This window comes from Piliocolobus tephrosceles, chromosome 9, assembly GCF_002776525.5.
Source record: "Piliocolobus tephrosceles isolate RC106 chromosome 9, ASM277652v3, whole genome shotgun sequence".
Taxonomy (NCBI): Eukaryota; Metazoa; Chordata; class Mammalia; order Primates; family Cercopithecidae; genus Piliocolobus; species Piliocolobus tephrosceles.
Window position 1 is genome coordinate 41429082 of NC_045442.1, and position 23794 is coordinate 41452875.

General features: G+C 41.5%; 1 protein-coding gene across 4 annotated transcripts in view; it reads left to right on the plus strand.

The window, feature by feature from the left end:
- The window catches only part of CPEB3 (cytoplasmic polyadenylation element binding protein 3), a 256834-nt gene that overhangs the window by 29517 nt on the left and 203523 nt on the right, over positions 1 to 23794 (plus strand). For 3 of the 4 annotated variants that reach the window (XM_023226243.1, XM_023226245.1, XM_023226246.1), the window contains exon 2: positions 19189 to 20207. In XM_023226243.1, the coding sequence (XP_023082011.1) occupies positions 19200 to 20207 (1008 nt within the window). In that variant the 5' untranslated portion in view covers positions 19189 to 19199. Of the gene's footprint in view, positions 1 to 18859; positions 18966 to 19188; positions 20208 to 23794 lie in introns of those variants that run through there. The other variant, XM_023226244.2, reaches the window with a different exon arrangement.

Consider the following 23794-nt stretch of genomic DNA (forward strand, 5'->3'; position numbering starts at 1 on the left):
TAAGTTTATGTTTTGTTATCTGCAACTGGGGACAGGAACAGTGTTTACCTCATAGATTTATTGTGTGGGTTAAATGAATTAATATGTGGAAAGTACCTAGCATTGTATCAGTATTTGCCACATAAACATTAGCTGCAGTTGTTACTAAGCTCTATGCAAGATATTATACTGGCTCTGAGAAAGAAAAAAAGATAAGTTGCAGTGCCTGGCCTCGAGAAGCTTAGAGTTCTAGTTTGGGAATTAACATAATTATATGCCAGAACAGGTAAACAGAAATGTAAAGCAATGAATATGTGGTACAGATAGATGATATATATATATATATCTATTTTGAAACGGAGTTTCACTCTTCTTGCCTAGGCTGGAGTGCAATGGCGTGATGTCGGCTCACTGCAACCTCCAGCTCCTGGGTTCAAGTGATTGTCCTGCCTCATCCTCCCTAGTAGCTGGGATTACAGGCATGTGCCACCACGCCTCGCTAATTTTGTATTTTTAGTAGAGATGGGATTTCTCCATGTTGGTTAGGCTGGTCTCATGTGAGCCACCACGCCCGGCCATAGATGATATTGTTAGGAGGTATGGTTTGAGCAGGGCTCTAAAGAAATGACAGACTGGCTGGGCGTGGTGACTCATACCTGTAATCCCAGTACTTTGGGAGGCTGAGGCTGGTGAATCACTTGAGGTCAGGAGTTTAAGACCAGCCTGGCCAACATGGTGAAACCCCATGTCTACTAAAAATACAAAAATCAGCCAGGTATGGTGGTGTGTACCTGTAATCCCCACTACTCAGGAATCTGAGGCAGGAGAATTGCTTGAACCCGGGAGGTAGAGGTTGCAGTGAGCTGAGATTGCGCCACTGCACTCCACCCTGGGTAACAGAGTGAGACTCTGTCTCAAAATAAAAACAAAAAGGAAAGAAAGAAAGGGCCAGGCATGGTGGCTTGTGCCTGTAATCCCAGCACTTTGGGAGGCTGAGGCAGGCGAAATACGAGGTCAAGAGATCGAGACCATCCTGGCTAACATGGCTAACATCTCTACTAAAAATACAAAAAAATTATCTGAGCATGGTGGCGAGCACCTGTAGTTCCAGCTACTCAGGAGGCTGAGTCAAGAGACTCTTTAAACATATATATATATATGTGTGTGTGTGTATATATATGTATATAAAATATCTAGTGAACATTTTTTGACCTAAGATGAACACAAGTACATGAAATATATATATAAATATTAGTTCAAAAATATAATTGAAGTCTGGAAACTGAGCATAGATGAAGGCTGCTTATCTTTTTCTCCTATTCCTATGGAATACGCACACGTGTATATACTTGTGTCATAATCTGAAAAGGAATCTACAGCTAATAAACATCAGCTATAAGTATTTAATTTATCTGCACTATTTCATTATCATATGATGGTATGATGAAGAAGAATGACAAAGTATTAAATATATTAGGACGTTGGCCAGGCATGGTGGCTCATGCCTATAATCCCAGCACTTTGGGAGGCTGAGGAGGGTGGATCACCTGAGGTCAGGAGTTCAAGACCAGCCTGGCCAACATGACAAAATCCCATCTCTACTAAAAATACAAAAATTAGCTAGGCGTGGTGGTGGGCACCTTTAATCCCAGCTACTCAGGAGGCTGAGGCAGGATAATCGCGTGAACCCAGGAGGCGGAGGTTGCAGTGAGCCGAGATGGCATACCATTGCACTCCAGCCTGGGTGACAGAGCGAGACTTGGTCTCAGAAAAAAAGAAAAAAAAAAAATTAGGATGTTAAAAGGGACTTAATATTATTTGGCATATTGAAAGAGTTGAGAGACTGGGCACGATGGCTCACGCCTGTAATCCCAGCACTTTGGTAGGCTGAGGTGGGCGGATCACCTGAGGTCAGGAGTTCGAGACCAGCCTGGCCAACATGGGGAAACCCCATCTCTACTGAAAATACAAAATTTAGCTGGGCTTGGTGGTGGGCGCCTGTGATCCCAGCTACTCAGGAGGCTGAGGCAGGAGAATCGCTTGAACTCAGGAGGCAGAGGTTTCAGTGAGCTGAGATTGCACCGCTGCACTCCAGCCTGGATGACAGGAGTGAAACTCTGTCTCAAAAAAAAAAAAGAGTTGAGGTCCTTTTCTACATTATTACATTATCAGGAACCAGATTCTATTTTTTAATACTCTTTATACATTGTTTTTATATAGAAGCTAATTTCCAGTGGAAGTATAAACTGCTGCAAGCTTTCTAAAGCAATTTTTTGGCAAGGTGGTTCACGCCTGTAATCCCAGCACTTTGGGAGGTCAAGGCAGGAGGATTGCTTGAGCCCAGGAGTTTGAAACCAGCCTGGGCAACATGGCAAAACTCTATCTGTACTACAAATACAAAAAATTAGCTGGGTGTGGTGGCCCAAGCCTATAATCCCAGCTGCTTGGGGGACTGAGGCAGGAGGATCCCTTGAGTCTGCGAGGTTGAGGCTGCAGTGAGCTCTGATGGTGCCACTGCACTCCAGCCTGGGAGACAGGGGAATAATAAATAAAATAAAATAAAAATAAAAATAAAAAATAAAAAATAAAAATAAATACATACAATAAAATAATTTGTTAATATGTATCAAAAACAATGTTATGCCTTCCAATTGAGCAATTTCTTCTTTAGAAATATGGCTCAAGGAAACAATCAGTTTGGAAAATAGTGAAAACTTGGAGACAAATTAAATATCCTCCAACAGGAGAAAGGTAAATTATACTGAATTTCAATATGGAATGTCTTCGTAAACATTAAACTTTGTATTATTAAGCATAGGGTTTTTGGAACACATTTTATGGCAATAGAATCCATATAACTTCTCTTTGTCTAATGTTAAAGAAGTGCTTGACATTTCAACAAATTGGGATAAAAGGTATCTGTTCTTTGATTTGATAAACAAACTTTTATCCAGCATCTCTATGTTTGAGGCCCAGTACCTGGGTTACAAAGATGAATATAGTCCCAACCCTGCAGGTCTTCTAGGAAAGGCAGATGTGTAAACAAATAATTACACTGAAAGATGAAGAATAAATACTGTAATAGAGATATATGTATACTACAAAGTTGTATAAAGGAAGGAATCAGCAGTTCTGCTTACATGGTCAAGGAAAGCTTCAAAGAATGGACATTTGAGTTAGGTTGGCATGACTGGGAAGAGTACGTGTAGAAGAGATAAGTTTGGGCTGGACACAGTGGCTCATGCCTGTAATCCCAGTACTTTGAGAGGCTGAGGTGGGTGGATCACGAGATCAAGAGATCGAGATCATCCTGGCCAACATGGTGAAACCCCATCTACTAAAAATACAAAAATTAGCTGGGTGTGGTGGCACACACCTGTAGTCCCAGCTACTCAGGAGGCTGAGGCAGGAGAATCACTTGAACCTGGGAGACGGAGGTTGCAGTGAGCCGAGATGCGCCACTGCACTCCAGCCGGGCAACAGAGTGAGACTGTCTCAGAAACAAAAAACAAAACAACAACAACAACAAAAATAAACAAAGAGGTTTGTATTTTATCCTCATGGTAAGGGAAAAGTTATTAGAGAGTTTTAGGAAGGTGCATAACATGGTAAAACTATGTTCGAATGATTACTCAGGATTTAGTATGGAGGCCACATTTGGGAGAATACTAGATGAGAGACATTAGGAGATCACTGCTGTAGTTCAGGTACAGTATTATACTGGTTGTGAATGAAGATGAGGGGATGTCAGTCAGAAATTTAGAGGCAGGATTAATAAGTTTTATCAACCAGTTAGACTTGTCTCTCAGGGAGAAGGGGAAGAATCATGTCCAGGTTCCTAACTTGTGTGACTACATTGATGGAGGTGCCATTAAGTAGGATAAGTTAACCAAATATAAATGTGCAAGCAAATTTATGGGAGAAGAGGTGCTAATAGGATCCTCTGATAGACAAATAGTTAAATAGTGGTCTGTAACTTAGTAAAAACATTTCATCCGGAGACCTAAATAGTGGTGAACTTTATGAATATAACATTGATTAAGGAGAGTGTGCAGAATTAGGAAAATCCTGGGAGAGACTGTATTTAGGGGGCAGAAGATTGAGAAGAAACATTAAGAGATAAGTAAAGATACAGGAGAGCAGTATCTTAAATGAAAATGGAATAGTGTTGTATTAGTTTGCTACTGTTGTGTAACAAATCATCACAAGTTTAATGGCTTAAAACAACATTTATTAACAGTTCTGTAGGTCAGACGTGTGGTGCACCATGGTTAGGTTCTTTGTTCAGGGTGTTAATAAGCTGAAATTAAGATGGTGGCCAGGCTGAGTTCTCATCTAGAAGCTCTTGGGAGAAATCCTTCTTCAAGTGCCTTCTTGTTGTTGGAAGAATTGCAGTTATAGGATGTAGGTTCCTTTTTAGCTTCTAGCCTGGAATCTTGGGGAGGCATCTTATAATTGTTTTTATCAGAAGTGTTTTATGAAGAATGCACAAATAAAATAGGACTTGAAAAGTATGAGTTGGTCATTGGTGACTTTGGTAAGGTCAGTACCAAGAGTGATTTATGTAGAATGGTAGGGGCAGAAGCCAGACTGCAGTAAGTTGGGGAGTTAACTGGAAGTAAGGAAGTTAACTAAGATCTAGAGGTTTCTTTCAAATAGCCTGCCAGGAATGGGAATGAGAGAGTTGGGAATAACTAAACTAATTAGCTAGGTCTCAAGGAAGCTAGAAGGAATGGGTTCTAGACCACAGATGGAGGGATTCATTGTGGTCTTGTAGGGAGACTCAGCTTCCTCTGAGAAAGGAGGAAAGGGAATATGGAAGGGAATACAGATAAGTTTGTAAGGGAGGGCTTGTTGGTGGGCAATGGGGAAATAGGAGACATTCCTACCTAATAGCCTCCATATTCTCTTAGGAGTTACAGACAAGAGAACCTGGTACAGCAGCTCATGCCTTTAATCCCAACACTTTGGGAGGCCAAGGCAGGAGAATAACTGGAGGCCAGGCATTTGAGACCAGCCTGGGCGATGTGGCAGCACTCTATCGCCAGAAAATAAATTTAAAAAAATAAATAAATAAAATAAATAAATAAATAAATAAATAAATAAATAAATAAATAAAAGTAAGGAAAAGGGAAAGGAAAATTAGCTGGGTGTGGTGGTATATGCTGGTGGTCCTAGGTACTTGGGAGACTGAGGTGGGGGAATCTCTTGACCAAGGAGATCAAGGCTACAGTGAGGGCTATGATCATGCCACTGAACTCTGGCGTGGGTGACTGAGCAAGACTCTGTCTCTATAAAAAGAAAAATGTTACAGACAAAGTCTATAAAAAAGGGAGGTAAAATTGGAATTGCTACTTCGTGGCCAGGAGGCCCTTCATAAAATTATGGAATGAATGAAACAAATTAACCCAAGACTAACAGAGAGGTGAGAAACATAAAAAAACCCAAGGTGCTCTACAGATTGTCCACTAAGCCACATCTGGCTCACCTGGCTACCTTTCTGCTCCCTTTCCTCTTGTTCTGTTCTCAAACTTAGTCATGTCTGGAATTACTTAACAGATCCTCACTCAGAAGATGTGGACTTCCTGCAATTTCCTGCATGTGAATTGCCTTAGCTTTTAACAATTTTAAAAGCTTTCTAGGTTACCAAGGGAATATCGAATAATTGACCAAAGTTATTTGAATTTTTCTTTTCTTACACTGTGAGCTCTTTGTAGTCAAGAAACTTTGCATCTTTTTTTTTTTTTTTTTTTTTTTTTAAGGCAGGGTCTCACTCTGTTACCTAGGCTGGGGTGCATTGACACAATCAATGGCTCACTGCAGCCTCAACTTCCCGGGCTCAAGCAGTCCTCCCACCTTAGCCTCCTGCGTACCTGGGACCACAGGTGCACATCACCATGCTCAGCTAATTTTTAAATTTTTTGTAGAGATGAGGTCTCACTATATTGCCTAGGCTGTTGGGCTCAAGTGATTCTCCTACTTCAGCCTCCCAAAGTGCTGGGATTACAGGCATAAGCTACCATGCCTGGCCACAGAATTTTGAGTCTTTTCAAACACAAATCTTTACGTTTAGTGCCTCTAGTACAGGCCTGGCACATAGGGAACCCCTAGTTTATTTCTTTAGCTTAGATGACACAGACTTAAGGCTCTCCCTCCTATTTGGCCAGATCGTACTATTTTTTTCTCTTTACCTTTACAAATATGTGTTTTGTAAACTTTAATAAAATTTTTTGAGGCAGAGTCTCACTGTCACCCAGGCTGTAGTGCAGTGGCACAGTCACAGCTCACTGCAGCCTCAAACTTCCTGGGGTTAGGTGACGATTCCACCTCAGCCTCTGAAGTAGCTGGGACTATAGTCACATGCCACCATGCCTGGCTAATTTTTCTATTTGTGTCTTTGTAAACTTTATGGAAGTGCTGTATAACATGTACAGAAAATTACACAAAAAATAAGTGTTTAGTTTTCTGAATTTTCTTTTCTTTTCTTTTCTTTTTTGTTTTGAGACAGAGTCTTGCTCTCTTGCCAGGCTGCAGTGTGGTGGCGCGATCTCGGCTCATTGCAACCTCCACCTCCTGAGTTCAAGCAGTTCTCCTGCCTCAGCCTCCTGAGTAGCTGGGACAACAGGCGTGCACCACCACGTCCAGATAATTTTTGTATTTTTAGTAGAGATGGCATTTCACCATGTTGGCCAGGATGGTCTCAATCTCTTGACCTTGTGATCTGCCCGCCTTGGCCTCCCAAAGTGCTGGGATTACAGGTGTGAGCTACTGTGCCCAGCCTAATTTTCTGAATTTTCAAAGTGAACACCCAGTTCAACAAACAGAATAAGTATGTCACCAGGATTACTGAAGTCTCCTTTTGTGTTCCCTAGCAATCATTATTTCCCTGTAAAGGTGATTACTATCTTGACTTCTAATACCATAAATTAGTTTTATTATAACTTTAAGTTGGAGGTTGCAGTGAGCTGTCGTCACACCCCTGCACTCCAGCCTAGGCAACAGAGCGAGACCTTGTCTCAAAAAAAAAAAGGAACTTTAAGTGGAATCATATAGTATATATGTGTATATTTTTTTGCATCAGGCATCTCACTCAGCATTGCATTCATGCAATTTATGTATGCTGTTTTATACAGGTGGAATCAGGCCAGGCACAGTGGCTCACGCATGTAATCTCAGTACTTTGGGAGGCCGAGGTGGGAGGATCACTTGAACTCAGGAATTTGAGATGAGCCTCGGTAACATGGCAAAACCCTCATCTCTACAAAAACATACAAAAATTAGCCAGGCGTGGTGGCAGGCACCTGTAGTCCCAGCTACAGAAAATAAAAATAAAAATAAAAAATGTTGGCATCTATTCATTATCTTTGCCTTATCATATTCCATTATATGAGTCCCTCACAAATTTATTTATCCATTTATTATAGATGGATATATGGGTTGTTTTCAGGTTTAGCTATTATGAATAATGCTGCTTCGAATATATCTTTTGATGATCATGTCTGCATTTCTATTGGGTGTGTATCTAGAGGCTAAATTTCTGGGTCATAAGGTTTGTGAATGTTTAGCTTTAATAGATACTGCTAAATGATTTTGCATTGTGATTGTATAGTTATACCAAATTATGCTTTCACCAGCATTGTTTGAAAAATGGGTTGCTTAAAAAAAGAGGGGGTTGTTCCCATCCTAATGCTTGGTATTGTCTGCCTTTTCCAGTTTTAGCCACTCTGGTTTTATTCTGCCTTTTTTTGTTTTTGTTGATTAGTGGGGTAGAGTACCTTTCCATATGCTTTTTCGTCATTTGAATATCTTTTGGTGAAGTCTTTTGCCTATTCTTGGGAGGATATTTACTCATTGATTTGTAGGAGTCCTTTATATATTCTGGTTACAAGTCTTTTGTTGAAAAAATATATATATATATATAGAGAGAGAGAGCATATATTTTCTCCCATTCTGTGAGTTTTTATTCTAATACTGTCTTACTTATAGTTACTGGTTTTGTGACTTCTCTTTTGTTTTTCTTTTTGAGATGGAGTCTTGCTCTGTCGCCCAGGCTGGAGTGCAGTGGCGTGATCTCGGCTCACTGCAACCTCTGCCTCCTGGGTTCAAGCTATTCTCATGCCTCAGTCTCCTGAGTAGCTGGGATTACAGGCACCCACCACCACACCCAGCCTTTTTTTCTTTCTAATGGTGTCCCATTCCAGGATGTCACCTGTTTAAGAAATTGTTGATTCTCCCAGGTTTTCTTTTAAGGGCTTTTTGTTTATATTTTACAATTAGGCCTACAATCCATCTGGAATTGATTTTTGTATATGGTTTTGTAAGTGAAAAGGTCTCTTTTTTCTATATGGATATTCAGTTGACTCCAATACCCTTTATTGAAAAGACCATCTTTTCGTTACGGCATCATCTTTTCATTACTGTTTTTGGAATTCTGGGGCTCATACATAGATCCACCTATTTCTAGACTTTTAATTTTGTTCTGTTTATTTGCTTATCCTGTTCCAATAACCACATCTACAGGTCTTGATATCTGATAGTGTAAGTCCTCTAGGTTTGTTTGTTGCCACCTAGATTACCTTGACATTTTTGGCCCTTCGTATATAAATTTAATTTAAATTCAACAAATATTTACTGAATTCCTATTTCTTATGTGGTAGGCACAGTGATAGGTGTTGCAAATATAGCTGTCAATAAGATAAGCTTGGTTCTTTCTTTATAGTTGGGAAAGCAACTCATGTAGGGTGAGAAGAGGGCCTGGGATGAAGTCCGGAGGAACTCAGTATTTAAAGTCAGTTAGCAAAGAAGACAGAGAGAGAGCGAGAGTGTACAATCCCACATGTTAGAAAACCAAGAAAGGACAGCATGAAGGAAGGAGGAAAAGGGAAGAAGGTACAGTCATGTGTTGCTTACTGACAAAGGGGATACTTTCTGAGAAATGCATTGTTAGGTGATTTTGTTGTTGTATCAGTTGTCATAAAGTGTACTTACACAAACCTAGATGGTATAGCCTACTACACACATAAGCTATATAGCACAGCCTTTTGCTTCTAGCCTAGAAACCTGTACAGCATGTTACCCTACAGAATGCTGTAGGCAGTTGTAACACAATAGTAGGTATTTGTATATCTAAGCTTCAGAAGGGTATAGTAAAAATACAGTATAGGCTGGGCATGGTGGCTCATGCCTGTAATCTTAGCATTTTGGGAGGCTGAGGCGAGCGGATTGCCTGAGCTCAGGAGTTCAAGACTAACTTGGGCAACATAGTGAAACCCCATCTCTACTAAAAATACAAAAAAAATTAGCTGTGTGTGGTGGCAGGTGCCTGTAGTCCCAGCTACTTGGGAGGCTGAGGCACAAGAATTGCTTGAACCTGGGAGGCGGAGGTTGCAGTGAGCCACGATTGCACCACTGCACTCTAGCCTGGGCAACAGAGTGAGACTCTGTCTCAAAACAAACAAACAAACAAAACAAACAAAAAAAACCAGTATATATATATACACACATAAAAGGTACACATATTAGGGCACTTACCATGAATTGAGCTTGCAGGAATGGAAGTTGTTCTGGTGTGAGTCAGTGAGTGAGCAGTAAATGAATGTGAAGGATTTTACTGTATACTACTGTAGACTCTATAAACTTTGTACACTTAGGCTACACTAAATTTCTAAAAAGAACTTTTCTTCAATAATAAATTGACCCCCCCCAAGAAAATTGACCTTAGCTTATTGCAATCTTTTAACTTTTTAAACTTTTTTTTTTTAATTTGACTCTTGTAATAACAGCTTAAAATAAAAATACATTGTATAGCTATATATAAAAAATATATATATATATATATTTGAGATGGAGTCTTACTCTGTCGTCCAGGCTGGAGTACAGTGGTGTGATCTGGGCTCACTGCAACCTCCGCCTCCCTAGTTCAAGTGATTCTCCTGCCTCAGCCTCCCAGGTAGCTGGGACTACAGGTGCCCACCACCACGCCCAGCTATTTTTTTGGTATTTTTAGTAGAGAAAGGGTTTCACCATGTTGACCAAGGCTGGTCTCAAACTCCTGACCCCAAGTAATCTGCCTGCCTTGGCCTCCCAAAGTGCTAGGAATACAGGCATGAGCCACCACACCTGACCCAAAAATATTTTTTATACCCTTATTCTATAAACTTTTTTCAACTCTTAAAATTTCTAATTTTTTTTTACTTTTTTATTTTTTATTTTTATTTTTGAGAGAGAGTCTCGCTCTGTTGCCCAGGCTGGAGTGCAATGGCATGATCTCAGCTCACTGCAACCTCCACCTCCCAAATTCAAATGATTCTCCTGCCTCAGCCTCCCAAGTAGTTGGGATTACAGGCATGCACCATCTTTCTACTAAAGAGTACACTGTAAAATAATGGTAAAAAGTAAATACATGAACCAATAACAGTAATTTATTATAATTATCAAGTATTTTGTACTGTACATAATTGTGTGTGCTATAATTTATTTATTTATTTTGAGATGGAGTATCGCTCTGTCACCAGACTGGAGTGCAGTGGCATGATCTCGGCTCACTGCAACCTCCGCCTTCAGGGTGCAAGAGATTTTTGGGCCTCAGCCTCCTGAGTAGTTGAGACTACAGGCGCTTGCCACCATGCCCAGCTAATTTTTTTGTATGTTTAGTGGAGACAGGGTTTCACCATGTTGGCCAGGATGGTCTTGATCTCCTGACCTTGTGATCCGCCTGCCTCGGCCTCCCACAGTGCTGGAATTACAGGTGTGATCCACCACACCCGGCCTTATGTGCTATAATTTTATACAACTGGCAGCACAGAGGCTTTGTTTACACCAGTATCACAACAAATACATGAGTGATGCTTTTGCATTATGACATTGACAGCTACAAAGTGAGGAAGTGATTGGAATTTTTCAGCTTCATTATAATCTTTGGGACCACCATTGTATATGTGGTTTGACTGAAATATTGTTAATGCTATGCATGACTGTATATCCAGAAAGTGTGGTCAGTTATGTCAGTGTTGTTGCAAGGTCAAGCAAGATAGACTGACAAACATCCATTGTACTTAGCTCAGAGTGTCTATTGTAATCTTGGAGAAACAATTTCTGTGGAAGGGCGGGGTATGTGTCTGTTATTTCATGATGATAATAAAATAGTCTACATACTACTGACCATCATAAAAGCCAAAGTGGTTTTCTATTTTATAACACTCCCCTTCCCATCCTTGCAGCTGAGGGAAAATTAATTGCTCTTCTAAATGAATTTAATACTTACTTGAACCTGGCTGTTTTAAGTAATACAAAAACTATGCTTTATTCATCCATCCATTTATCCATATATTCAGCAAGCATGTATAGTGCACCTACCAACTACCCAGGACATATAAGCATTGTGCTAGGGATGTAAGTAGGGAAGGAAAAGAAGGAAGGAGGCTCAAAATGATGTATTTGACCCATGTACAGTTGTCCTTTCTTATCTGTGGGTTCCATATCCACATATTCTTTGATTCAACCAACCGCAGATCAAAAATATTTGGAAAAAAAGTGAATGCTTGCATTTGTACTGAACATGTACAAACTTTTTTTGTCATTATTCCCTAAACAATACAGTATAACAACTATTTACGTAACACTTACATTGTATTAGGTATTAAAAGTAATCTAGAGATGATTTAAAGTATACAGGAGGATGTGTATAGGTTTTATGCAAATAGTATGTCATTTTATATCAGGGACTTACTTGAGCATCTGTAGATTTTGACATTTGGTGGGGTAGGGGGTTTGGAACTAAGCCAGCAAGATACCGAGGAATAACTATATATCTCAGTGAGTTAACTCTGTGAAGTATTTTTATAGCCTTTAATGGCTACTCGAAAGGGTTTATGCTGTGAGGCAGAGGTTGCAGTGAGCCAAGATCACGCCACTGCACTCCAGTCTAGGTGACAGAGCGAGACTCTGTCTCAAAGCAAAAATAAAAAAAAAAAAGGAGGAGATGGGGGCGGTGATTTGGTGAAGTTCTGTGCTCTGAAGATAAAATTTCAGAAAGTGCCTCTTTTTTGGCTAGGTGCAGTGGCTCACACCTGTAATCCCAGCATTTGGGAAGCCGAGGCAGGCAGATCTCTTGAGGTCAAGAGTTCGAGACCAGGCTGGCAAACAAGGTGAAACCCCGTCACTACTTAAAATATAAAAATTAGCCTGTAATCCCAGCACTTTGGGAGGCCAAGGCGGGTGAATCACCTGAAGTCGGGAGGTCGACACCAGCCTGACCAACATGGAGAAACCCCATCTCTATTAAAAATACAAAATTAGCCGGGCGTGGTGGCACATGCCTATTAATCCCAGCTACTTGGGAGGCTGAGGCAGGAGAATCGCTTGAACCCGGGAGGCAAAGGTTATGGTGAGCTGAGATCATGCCACTGCAGTCCAGCCTGGGCAACAAGAGCAAAACTCCATCTCAAAACAAATAAAAAGATAAAATAAAATAATTAGTCAGGCTTGGTGGTGTGCACCTGTAGTCCCAACTACTCAAGATGCTGAGGCAGGAGAATTGCTTGAACCTGGGAGGTGGAGGTTGTAGTTAGCTGAGGTTGTGCCACCTCGGGTGACAGACAAAACTCTGTTACAAAAATAAAAAAGAAGATACATCTTTTATGGTTAAGTGGAAAAACAACATTTCGGTAGAGAAGGGCTTTGTTCTTGTTGAGGGTTCTCTGATAAGTTTTTCTTTTCTTGGTATGTATTTATACCTTGGTGTTTATGTTCGAGTCATTTTCTTTTCAGATTTGAGGCTCATTTTAGGGAAGAAAAAAAAAAGAGCAGAGATTAGTTAATTTTTCAATACAATACAATCCCATTAAGTATGGGCAGTGTTAATTATAGTTTAACAAGGGTTAGAGCCAAAGTTTATTTTTGTCTATTGTGCATATTAATAGACCTGCACTTGGAGTCAGGTGGATTAATAAATACCCAGAGAAACCATTTCAAGTCATAACTTTGAAAGTAATAACTTAAAAATTTCTACGTTACTGATTAAAAGTTGATATCCTAGGCCGGGCGTGGCGGCTCACGCCTGTAATCCCAGCACTTTGGGAGGCCGAAGTGGGTGGATCATGAGGTCAGGAGATCAAGACACTCCTGACTAACATGACGAAACCCCATCTCTACTAAAATTACAAAAAATTAGCCGGGTGTGGTGGTGGGTATCTGTAACCCCAGCTACTTGGGAGGCTGAGGCAGGAGAATCGCTTGGACTTGGGAGGCGGGGGTTGCAGTGAGCCCGAGATTGTGCCACTGTACTTCAGCCTGAGGGACAGAGTGAGACTCTGTGTCAAAAAAAAAAAAAGTTGACATCTTAATTTCAAATAATTTAAAAAATCTATTTCTTTAAGCTGTAAGGATGTTATGAAGGATTACTTTATTTTAGAGTACTTGAAAATCCATTTCTTAAAGCTATAAGGATGTTATGAAGGGTATTTACTTTTTATTTTATTTTGTTTTATTTTATTTTATTTATTTATTTATTTAATATTTTTTAGACGCAGTCTTGCCCTGTCTCCGAGGCTGGAGTGCAATGGTGTGGTCTCGGCTTACTGCAACCTCCACTTCCCAGGTTCTAGTGATTCTCCTGCCTCAGCCTCCCGAGTAGATGGGATTACAGGCGCCTGCCACCACATCTGGCTAATTTTTTATAGTTTTAGTAGAGATGGGGTTTCACCGTGTTGGTCAGGCTGGTCTCAAACTCCTGACCTCATGATCCGCCCACCTCGGCCTTCCAAAGTGCTGGGGTTACAGGCATGAGCCACTGTGCCCGGCTATTTTATTTTAGTTAGAGTACTTGAAAATGTGGCAAAAGTTTGGTAGGTTAGCAAAGTCTTCAGGAATAAAATTAACCGTGAGTTGATCCTTGAAAATTTTGGAATCCAAATAGTGACCACAGCACCTTGGCAAAAGTGGAGCTTTCTTTAGGAGGCTAGAGGAAGAGAAAAAAATGGGAAATGTAAGCTAAGGTCACATCACAGTAGGAATAAGTAAACATTTAGTTGTTTTACATAGATCTTTTGGTGGATTCATTCAAAGTGATTCTTTTCTTGCAGACTTAGGCTAGAATCTTAGGGGGTCAAAAAATAGATTATTGGCCAGGCACGGTGGCTCATGTCTGTAATCCCATCACTTTGGGAGGCCGAGGTGGGCAGATCACAAGGTCAGGAGTTTGAGACCAGCCTGACCACTGTTGTGAAGCCCGGTCTCTACTAAAAATACAAAAATTAGCTGGGCATGGTGGCACGTGCCTGTAATCTCAGCTACTCAAGAGGCTGAGGCAGGAGAATCACTTGAACTTGGGAGGCAGAGGTTGCAGTGAGCCCAGATCACACCACTGCACTCCATCCAGCCTGGGTGACAGAGCAAGACTCAGTCTCAAAAAAAAAAAAAAAAAGGCTCTTTTCTTAGGTTTGTTTTTTGTTTGTTTGTTTTTAAAGAAATAACTAGAAACAAAGATTACAATATGCTTCAAATCAGTGGTTTCTGGTAATACTTCAGTTCTGGTTGGTGAAGAAGGGAAATAGAAAATTAAGACAATTTTAAATGATGACATTTTCAGTTACAAGTTCAATCAGCACAGTCATCAACTGACATTTATTCCTAACCGCTTGGGTGAGTGGCACTGAACCAAATCCCACAAGAAATATCTTCTGCCTACATGAACAAACCGGTTCTTGAACTATTGCTCTCAGAAGCTATAGATAATAGCAGTTGATTTTAATATGTTGCGAGATTCCAACCTTGGAATCATGAGGTTAAAATAGGAAAAACCATACCAAAAAAAAAAGTTTTTAATAGAAATTGGGCCGGGCGCAGTGGCTCATGCCTGTAATTCTAGTACTTTGGGAGGCAGAGGCGGGTGGATCATGAGGTCAAGAGATCTAGACCATCCTGGCTAACACGGTGAAAACCGGTTTCTACTAAAAATACAAAAAATTAGCCGAGCGTGGTGGCACACGCCTGTAGTCCTAGCTGCTTGGGAGGCTGAGGCAGGAGAATCGCTTGAACTCAGGAGGCAGAGGTTGCAGTGAGTGGAGATCGTATCACTGTACTCCAGCCTGGGCGACAGAGCGAGACACTGCCTCAAAAAAACAACAGAAAAAAGAAAACTGTATCTACTGTTTGTCTTGAAGAAAGAAATCATTGTCTTATGCAATATGACACTAAACATATACAATTGTTATTATTATTTTTTGAGACAGGGTCTTACTCTGTCATCCAGGCTGGAGTGCAGTGGCCCGATCTCAGCTCACTGCAACCTCTACCTCCCAGGTTCAAGCGATTCTCCTGCCCAGCCTCCCGAGTAGCTGGGATTACAGCCTCCCGCCACCATGCTCAGCTAATTTTTTTATTTTTAGTAGAGACGGGGTTTCACCATGTGGGCCAGGCTGGTCTTGAACTCCTGACCTCAGGTGATCCACCCTCCTTGATCTCCCAAAGCGCTGGGATTACAGGCATGAGCCACCCTGCCCGGCAGCATATACAACGATTTAAAAATATTTCACCAAATATTAGTGTAGTATAAGAGTTGAAGTTTATTCGAGTAATCATTTGTATGAATAATGCAAGGTAAACTTTTATTTCGACAAAAATAAGGAGGTGAGTTGATTCAGAGCTTATCAGGTACAGTCTTAAAGTAAGTGATTTATTCCTGCATTGAAAACTAAAATACAAAGAAATCTGGTGGATGTCAAAAATTTATGACTAAAATCTATTTTTACCTGACCTCCAAGGTTGATATCACATTTAATATTAAGGTGTTTTTTATTCTATACTAAAAGTGATTATTTTATGCCATCTCTGCTGAAAATTTTTTAAAAAAATTATTTAAGTGTTTAAGTATGGTCAGATTTTAAGTATCTAACATTCTCCAGTAGTTCCCTCTCCCTTGCCTATTCCTCTCCACCCCAGTCTCTTTCTAGTAGGATGCCTATTGCTGGCTACCCAGTCGTTACCATTCTAACCATTTAAGGTAGCTCTGCTTGGCTTATTTATTCTGAGTACTGCAATTCAGTTTCCCTTTATCCTGGCTTCCTATGGCAAGTTGACAAACCAGTTTATTTTTCTCCCTTTTATTTCAACAACTCGTGATTTAGATTGGTTAGGAGGATATAATGTAATCAGGACACAACCATTTCCCCTCAGAATCTGTATTTGTGAGACTTCCTCCTTTCCCGGCTGAACGTGCTGAAGTCAGACCGAGTACCTTGTGAAGGACTTCAGCCCCCACAGTTCCCTGTGTGCGCATGCCCTCTCATCTTACAGTTGTCAAAGTGCTTTTGCCAGAGCGGTCACATAATCAACCTGAAAGAAGAAAATAAATACTGTATACTTTTAAATTTTATCGATTCTTAAAAACTGGACACTCAAAGGTAACTGCTACTAAGATTTTGTTACTTGAAATTGGGTTATTGCATGTTAAAAAATATCTATTGTGTGTGGTGGGGGAGGGGAAGGAGGTATCTATTTCTCACTTTGCTGTAAATAAGCAAAAACAAAAACAAAACAAAACAAAAACCGAAAAAACAAAAAACAACCCCAAGAACACAAAACAAACTATACAGGCAGTTGCTGAGAGACGTTGCATACTACCTTTGTAAATTTTATCTTAATCTATTGCTTACCTTTTGTTTGAAAAGGTCTTATTTATTAAAGGTGTGTCTTGACCTTCACAGAGTGAATTTATGCAGAAAGCGAAATTTATATTTTTAAGGAGTGTTGAGAAGAGAAATGGGTGTTCCTGGTATAAAATTTTTACAATTAAATGAATATATTAACATTGATTACAGCTATTATAAAATGTTCTGAGTCCAGCTTACTTTTTGGCTTTTTTGCTGAGGTATAGTATTAATTTTTCCATGAAGAGCATGTAGTTTAAACTGAAGGCATTAACAACAAGCATTGATAAAAGCAACCGGAAAAGCAGAGTGATATTAAAATTATAATCAAATGCCTATTTCAGCCATGATGATATGGCTATTATAAAGACAATTCTAGCTCACTGAAAGTGACTCAAATCTCAGATTATAATGGTTTACTGCAGCACTGTTTAAACCAAGTATGAAAATGTCTCTTTCTACGACCATCTTCTTAGGCAGCAATAGAACTTTGTCTAAATCAAAGCTTCATTTGCCTCTTTGTATTGTATTTTGCAGTACCGATCAAAGCCATTGTTTTAGACCAAGGGAACTGAGGAACATGAAAGCAATCTTAAACAGATTTTATTGGTAGTAGCCGGCAGTCTGTGTTGTATATTATATTGAGTTGGGTTTTTCCCTGGGGGGATTGAAGGGAGGAAAGGCAGGGGAATGAGGAATAGAAGGGAGAGCAAGGTGGCTGCGAAGCATTTCCTTTAGCCCACCACTATTTTGTGTATGAAACTTTGAAATAAAAGATATTAATGAACCATTTTAATGATAGTCTTTAATAAAATAATCGAACTACTTTTAATTCCATTTCTTGTCTGATATATTTTGCATAATAGTTAATAATTTCATTTTCCGATACATTGATTTTAACAATAGTTATTATCATGAGGATGTCTAGAGCCAGAGCTTCTGTGTGTATCTGAATGCCTTTTCACAAGTGTCCTGAGAAAGATTCCTCTCCAAGTATCTGGGTTAATTAAGTAACTGCATTAAATTTATTAATAACTTAGTTGCAATTGTACTGAATCATCATCTAAAAATAATTATATGTTTGGTCATATGCCCCTTTAACATTCAAAATATTTGTTTTTAGGGTCTCAGAAGTGTAATATTTATATATTTAAAGCAATTAACATGTTTTAAGGACAAGCTAACTACATGTATGGCAATCTCTGGGTTTTGAGTGATTAATTTTCATCCTTGAATAAGAAAACAGGCTGTATGGTAGAGGTGAATATAGCCCTTCTATGTGAGATGGAAAATACCATACACTCCTTATATGGCTAAATGAAGCAGTGATGGCAATGCACTATAATTACAATGTATGAAAATTTGGGACTTTGTACTCCTCTATTTTTAACACTTTTGCTAGCATATGGTAATTCAGGGTCTTCAAACCATAGTGTTTCGCTGCTAATACTAGTGATAAGAGAATGGATTCTAAATTTGCCAAAGTCTTGTGACCAACAGCAGCAGGAGGATTCAAAATTGAAAATCTGGCAACCCCAGAATTATCTTGACTGTCTACTTAAATCTCAGGGTTTTTTTTTAAAGCCCCACCCCCACCCTATCTCACAGGCGCTCGCTCGCTCGCTCGCTCGCGCGCACTCTCTCTCTCTGACCTTAAATCCAACCAGAAGCATTTCTCCACTCTGCAGAGAAATTCTCAGGCTCCTGTTGAGACCTGAAGCACTGAGATGCCAAGAAATCTCTTGTGCGGCAGAATTGGAGACAAGAAAATTGGGGAATAAGCAGAAAAACCATAATCCTTAGAGTAACAAGAAGCAAGCACTTCCAAACGTTTCAGTAGGTTTTTACTTCTTTAAAAACGTTTTGTTTTTTTTTTTAAACTGTCTCCTAACAAAATGGAGTAGCTGCAGCTACTGGGAGGCCAGAGAATGTGCAGCTGAGTCCTTCTAACAAATGCCAAGGATTTCCTCCCTCGTGGTTCGCTGCAGCTAAATGAAACAATTACCAACGCAAGAAGGCAGTTTGCTAATAAAGAGGGCTGAAACTGTTTTTTTGTTTGTTTTTTAAAAAAGTGCTCGAGCTGGGGAAGGGAGAAGAAAGGGTCGTGTGTGCGGTGTCTTTTTAACCTTGCTGAAGGACGCAGCAGTATTTATTGACGTATGCAAATAACTGGGGGAGGGTGGTGCTTGGGAAAAAACAGGAACCAGAATCAGTTTCTCATTGCAGGGCAAACGCTCTGAGTTCCGGTGAAGGGAAAAGAGACGTGGCGAAATTGCTGTCTTTCTGTCTTATAAGCACATCTCTCACTAATACAGAAAAGGAACCAAGACTTCTGAAAGGGTGAAGACGCTCTCACAGTATCTTTAGAGACCTTGCTCGACACCTTCCCTACCCCCCACCCAACAGCCCGACCTGTTCTTCTAAATGGGAGATTATGGATTTGCATTGCAATTGGCTAGTAGCGGTGGCGAAGGATTTTCGCAAGTGAAACACCCGCCCGCTTCAGCGAGGGACATTCATGATCACATTGACAATAACGCGTCTCTCTTTTTTCCCGTTTCAGCTGCGCAAACCATGCAGGATGATTTACTGATGGACAAAAGCAAAACCCAGCCCCAGCCCCAGCAGCAGCAGCGGCAGCAGCAGCAGCAGCCCCAACCTGAGTCCAGCGTATCCGAAACCCCGTCCACACCCCACTCCTCAGAGACCCCCAAGCCGGAGGAAAACAGCGCAGTGCCGGCCCTCAGCCCAGCCGCTGCCCCGCCGGCCCCCAACGGCTCGGACAAGATGCAGATGGAATCACCGCTCCTGCCAGGCTTGAGTTTCCATCAGCCCCCTCAGCAGCCGCCGCCGCCTCAGGAGCCCGCGGCGCCGGGCGCGTCGCTGTCGCCGTCCTTCGGCAGCACCTGGTCCACGGGCACCACGAACGCGGTAGAGGACAGCTTCTTCCAGGGGATCACCCCAGTCAACGGGACCATGCTCTTCCAGAACTTCCCGCACCATGTCAACCCAGTCTTCGGAGGCACTTTCTCCCCGCAGATCGGCCTGGCGCAGACCCAGCACCACCAGCAGCCGCCGCCGCCTGCACCCGCGCCGCAGCCGGCACAGCCGGCTCAGCCCCCGCAGGCGCAGCCCCCGCAGCAGCGCCGCTCGCCAGCCAGCCCCAGCCAGGCGCCCTACGCGCAGAGGAGTGCCGCCGCGGCGTACGGCCACCAGCCCATCATGACCAGCAAGCCGTCCTCGTCTTCGGCGGTTGCAGCCGCTGCTGCCGCAGCCGCCGCCTCGTCGGCCTCGTCCAGCTGGAACACGCACCAAAGCGTGAATGCAGCCTGGAGCGCACCATCCAACCCCTGGGGCGGCCTGCAGGCGGGCCGGGACCCTCGCCGGGCGGTCGGTGTGGGCGTGGGTGTGGGTGTCGGGGTGCCTTCCCCGCTCAATCCCATCTCGCCACTCAAAAAGCCCTTCTCCAGCAACGTGATCGCGCCGCCCAAGTTCCCTCGCGCGGCGCCGCTCACTTCTAAGTCCTGGATGGAGGATAACGCTTTCCGGACCGATAATGGTAACAATCTGTTGCCATTTCAGGTAATGCTCTGATGCACCTGCACACTCCTTCACCCTGCCCCGCTCCTTTTGCCCCTTCTCTGACTTTTAGTCGTCTACCCGCGTTTATTTAAAAAGAGCAGCAATGTCCAGCCAGCTCCTCTTTCTCCTTCCGAAGCCTCCAGTTCTTTAGGGCTGTTCCATTCTCGGAAGATGAGGTTGGGAGAACGTTGCGATTGGTGGAGGAATCGTATTCGTCCCTTCAGGGTAGAAGAAGCCGTTTTCTTTTAGTTTATTTTCTCCTACATGGTGTTTGTACCTCTTATTTTGACTTCCTTTGACAAGTAAAGCTGCAAGTGTGTGGCAAGGTGCCGGCGTAGTCCCAGGATGAGATTCCTATCATTTTGAGTAGCTACACATTTCAGGTTATGCAATCCTGAGCTCAGGGTGCCGCCTGCAAGCTGTCCACACCCAAACCACCCTGGCTTTACTCTTAAAGAGGTTAACAACCCTTGAGTGGTGCTATTTCAGACGGTTGCATATGCTCAATTGAACTAATGTGAACACGTGTTTATGTCTCGCTAAGGTGCTAGAATCATTAATAACAATCAGCATATTGCCCCTGCTGGGAAAATTATGAGTGTGAGATTCCAATAAACACTCACAACTGTGTAAGGCAAGAAGGTGGAAGAGTGGAAATTCTAAGGGCAACCCTTTCCATGTTACCTAGAAGAAGGAATTTTTTTTTTTTTTTTTGCAAGAGGTAAGAGACAATAGGACGTGACCTTCAGAGCCATATTGCAATGGAGTCTATTTGCTAGCTAGCACTGAAATATTTAAAGCTGCAGTGTCCTTCACCAGTTGGATTAAGAAGACAATGCAGATCAATTACATCATTTGAAACTGGGCAAAGTGAACGTCTTGCAACTTTAATGAAAAATGAGCCTTGTGTCTTGGTGTTAAATGCCAATGAAAAACTCAGGAAGTGCCCCAGACAAAAAGGTTGAAATGAAGAATGTCCTTATTTCTGTTCTTGCTGTCTGATCTAGTCCACAGCCATCGCAGTTGGCAGCATCCTGGGCATCTTGGGTTGGAAAGGTGTAGTACGGGTGTGTGTTCACGGGCGGCTTTTGCTCCCAGGCAAACACTTATCCTTCACGTATAAGTTGATTTGGCTGTAAGCTTCTAGGCTCAGTTAAATAAAAAGGGGAGAGGGGAAGGCCTCCAACAAGACCCAATTTGGATGGTCAAGGAAATGAAGCAGAAATCCTTTGAGGACTGCTTGGTAGAACTGACAATTTGACAGAGGTACAGTGTCAGGTGCAGTTGCAGCCTTCATCTCTTTACATTGCAGATGTTTGGAGTGGCTCCCATTCATGAAGGAAGAGATGAGGTTATTGAGAAGAACATGACTCTCTAGAGTAGTGATTTTTAACTTTGACGGTTCAAGGGAGTCCCTGAAACCTCTAAATTGTGTATATGAGAGTTTTTAACGAGAGAGGATCTTCACAAGGAATTTTCACAATGATCCTTCAGGAATGGAAGATTTTAATATTAAGTTGTATTTCTTCCCATTCTAAAGTTTGTTTATTTTAATAAAATGAAGAGATCTTGCAAGATGGGATTCGTTTCATAGACAAGAGGAGGAATTTGCTTTCTGGAATTTATGTGCTTATTTTTGGAGGGGGTAGGGCAGGGAGGCTGCATTTGGTAGGAGAGGCCCTCTTTTTCTAACATTCTCTCTCTTTATTCTCATGCTCCCTACCTGAGTTCAGTCCTGGAGGATAACCTAAAATCTTATAGGGAGTTTTGGGAGCTGATAATGTAGACAGATCTTGTTATCTTTTTCTAGGAGTTGACTCTGAATACAACTAGCTGTTGGTGAATTATCTCCTGGCGTGGGGATTAGCAAGAAATTAAATCTACATAGTTTCCTCAAACCTGATATTGATGAGTAGTATAGGGATTGCCAGTTGTTACTCAGCAAACCATTCACCAGTGATGCTAATAAGAGCCAAATGGACTGGATTGAGTTTAGTCTCATCTTTCCATCCCTGGTGATGCTATTAGATAGGCAAAAATGGCCAAAAAATTTGTAGGAGGACAGATTTTATTGAAAATTGAGCATTATTTATTTGGCCTCAGGAAGAATTACATATACATTATGTCTTATTTCTTTTTCATAAAACGGAGCTTAGGGTGTTGAAGAAATTTTAGGATCAGAGGAGGAAGTTGGTTGTGCTTTGGCTGGAATATTAGACTTGGTTTCTATTGATAACTGTACCAAGTTTGTCTTAGAAACAAAGAACACCTGAGTCTTGTGTGCAGAATTTTGTGTATGTGCATTTGTTGAAATAGTTTTTTCTAAAAAAGGAAGAAAATAAGTGGTTCTGATGACATTTTCAAAATATTTATTCTGGCAAATGTGATTTTATTTAAATCAGAGTTTATAGAATACCAACTTTATTTTTTATTTAACAGACTTTTTGAGCTATTAACAAAAGAATCTTTCTACAATGATCTACTCTAATGTATGTTAAAATTTTTTTTTTTTTTTTTTTTTTTTTTTTTTTGAGACGGAGTCTCGCTCTGTCGCCCAGGCTGGAGTGCAGTGGCCGGATCTCAGCTCACTGCAAGCTCCGCCTCCCGGGTTTACGCCATTCTCCTGCCTCAGCCTCCTGAGTAGCTGGGAATACAGGTGCCCGCCACCTCGCCCGGCTAGTTTTTTGTATTTTTAGTAGAGATGGGGTTTCACCGTGTTAGCCAGGATGATCTCGAACTCCTGACCTCGTGATCCACCCGTCTCGGCCTCCCAAAGTGCTGGGATTACAGGCTTGAGCCACCGCGCCCGGCCATGTATGTTAAAATTTTTAAAGAAACCCATTCTACCCTGCACTGCTTCTTTTTTGCGAGTTTCTACCAACACAATAGATTTTGAGTAGCTTTACTTACTTGGTTTATATTGTAAAAGCAATCACTATCACTGTTTTTGTTTGTTTGTTTGTTTGTTTTTTTGAGACAAAGTTTCACTTTTGTTGCCCAGGCTGGAGTGCAGTGGCATGATCTTGGCTCACTGCAACCTCTGCCTCCCCGGTTCAAGCAATTCTCCTGCCTCAGCCTCCCAAGTAGCCGGGCTTAAAGGCGTCTACCACCACGCCCGGCTAATTTTTTATATTTTTAGTAGAGATGGGGTTTCACCATATTGGCCAAGCTGGTCTTGAACTCCTGTCCTCAGGTGATCCACCTGCCTCGGCATCCCAAAGTGCTGGTTTTACAGGCATGAGCCACCATGCCTGGCCTAGCAATCACTGTATTTGAATGTTGTTTTACAAACTATAATACTTCTTTATTCTAATAAAGTGGATTTGTTTCCCTGGGTTTTGGTGACTGCTTTCTTAGGGATTACTTTTATCTAAAAAGTCACTTCATTTCTATAAATAGGGAAGCTGAGATCCTGAGAGGTAGAGTGACTGAACTCAGGTCCTACAGCTCTAGCTAATTTTGTTGTATGTGTCCTTAATGTCCATGTAGTGCAGGTACTGTCCGGTAGAATTCATTTTAAGTAAGATTCTCTTTGGATTCCATTCAAAGGGACTTAGTGAAGTTTTCTATTAGGCCGATGCATCTTA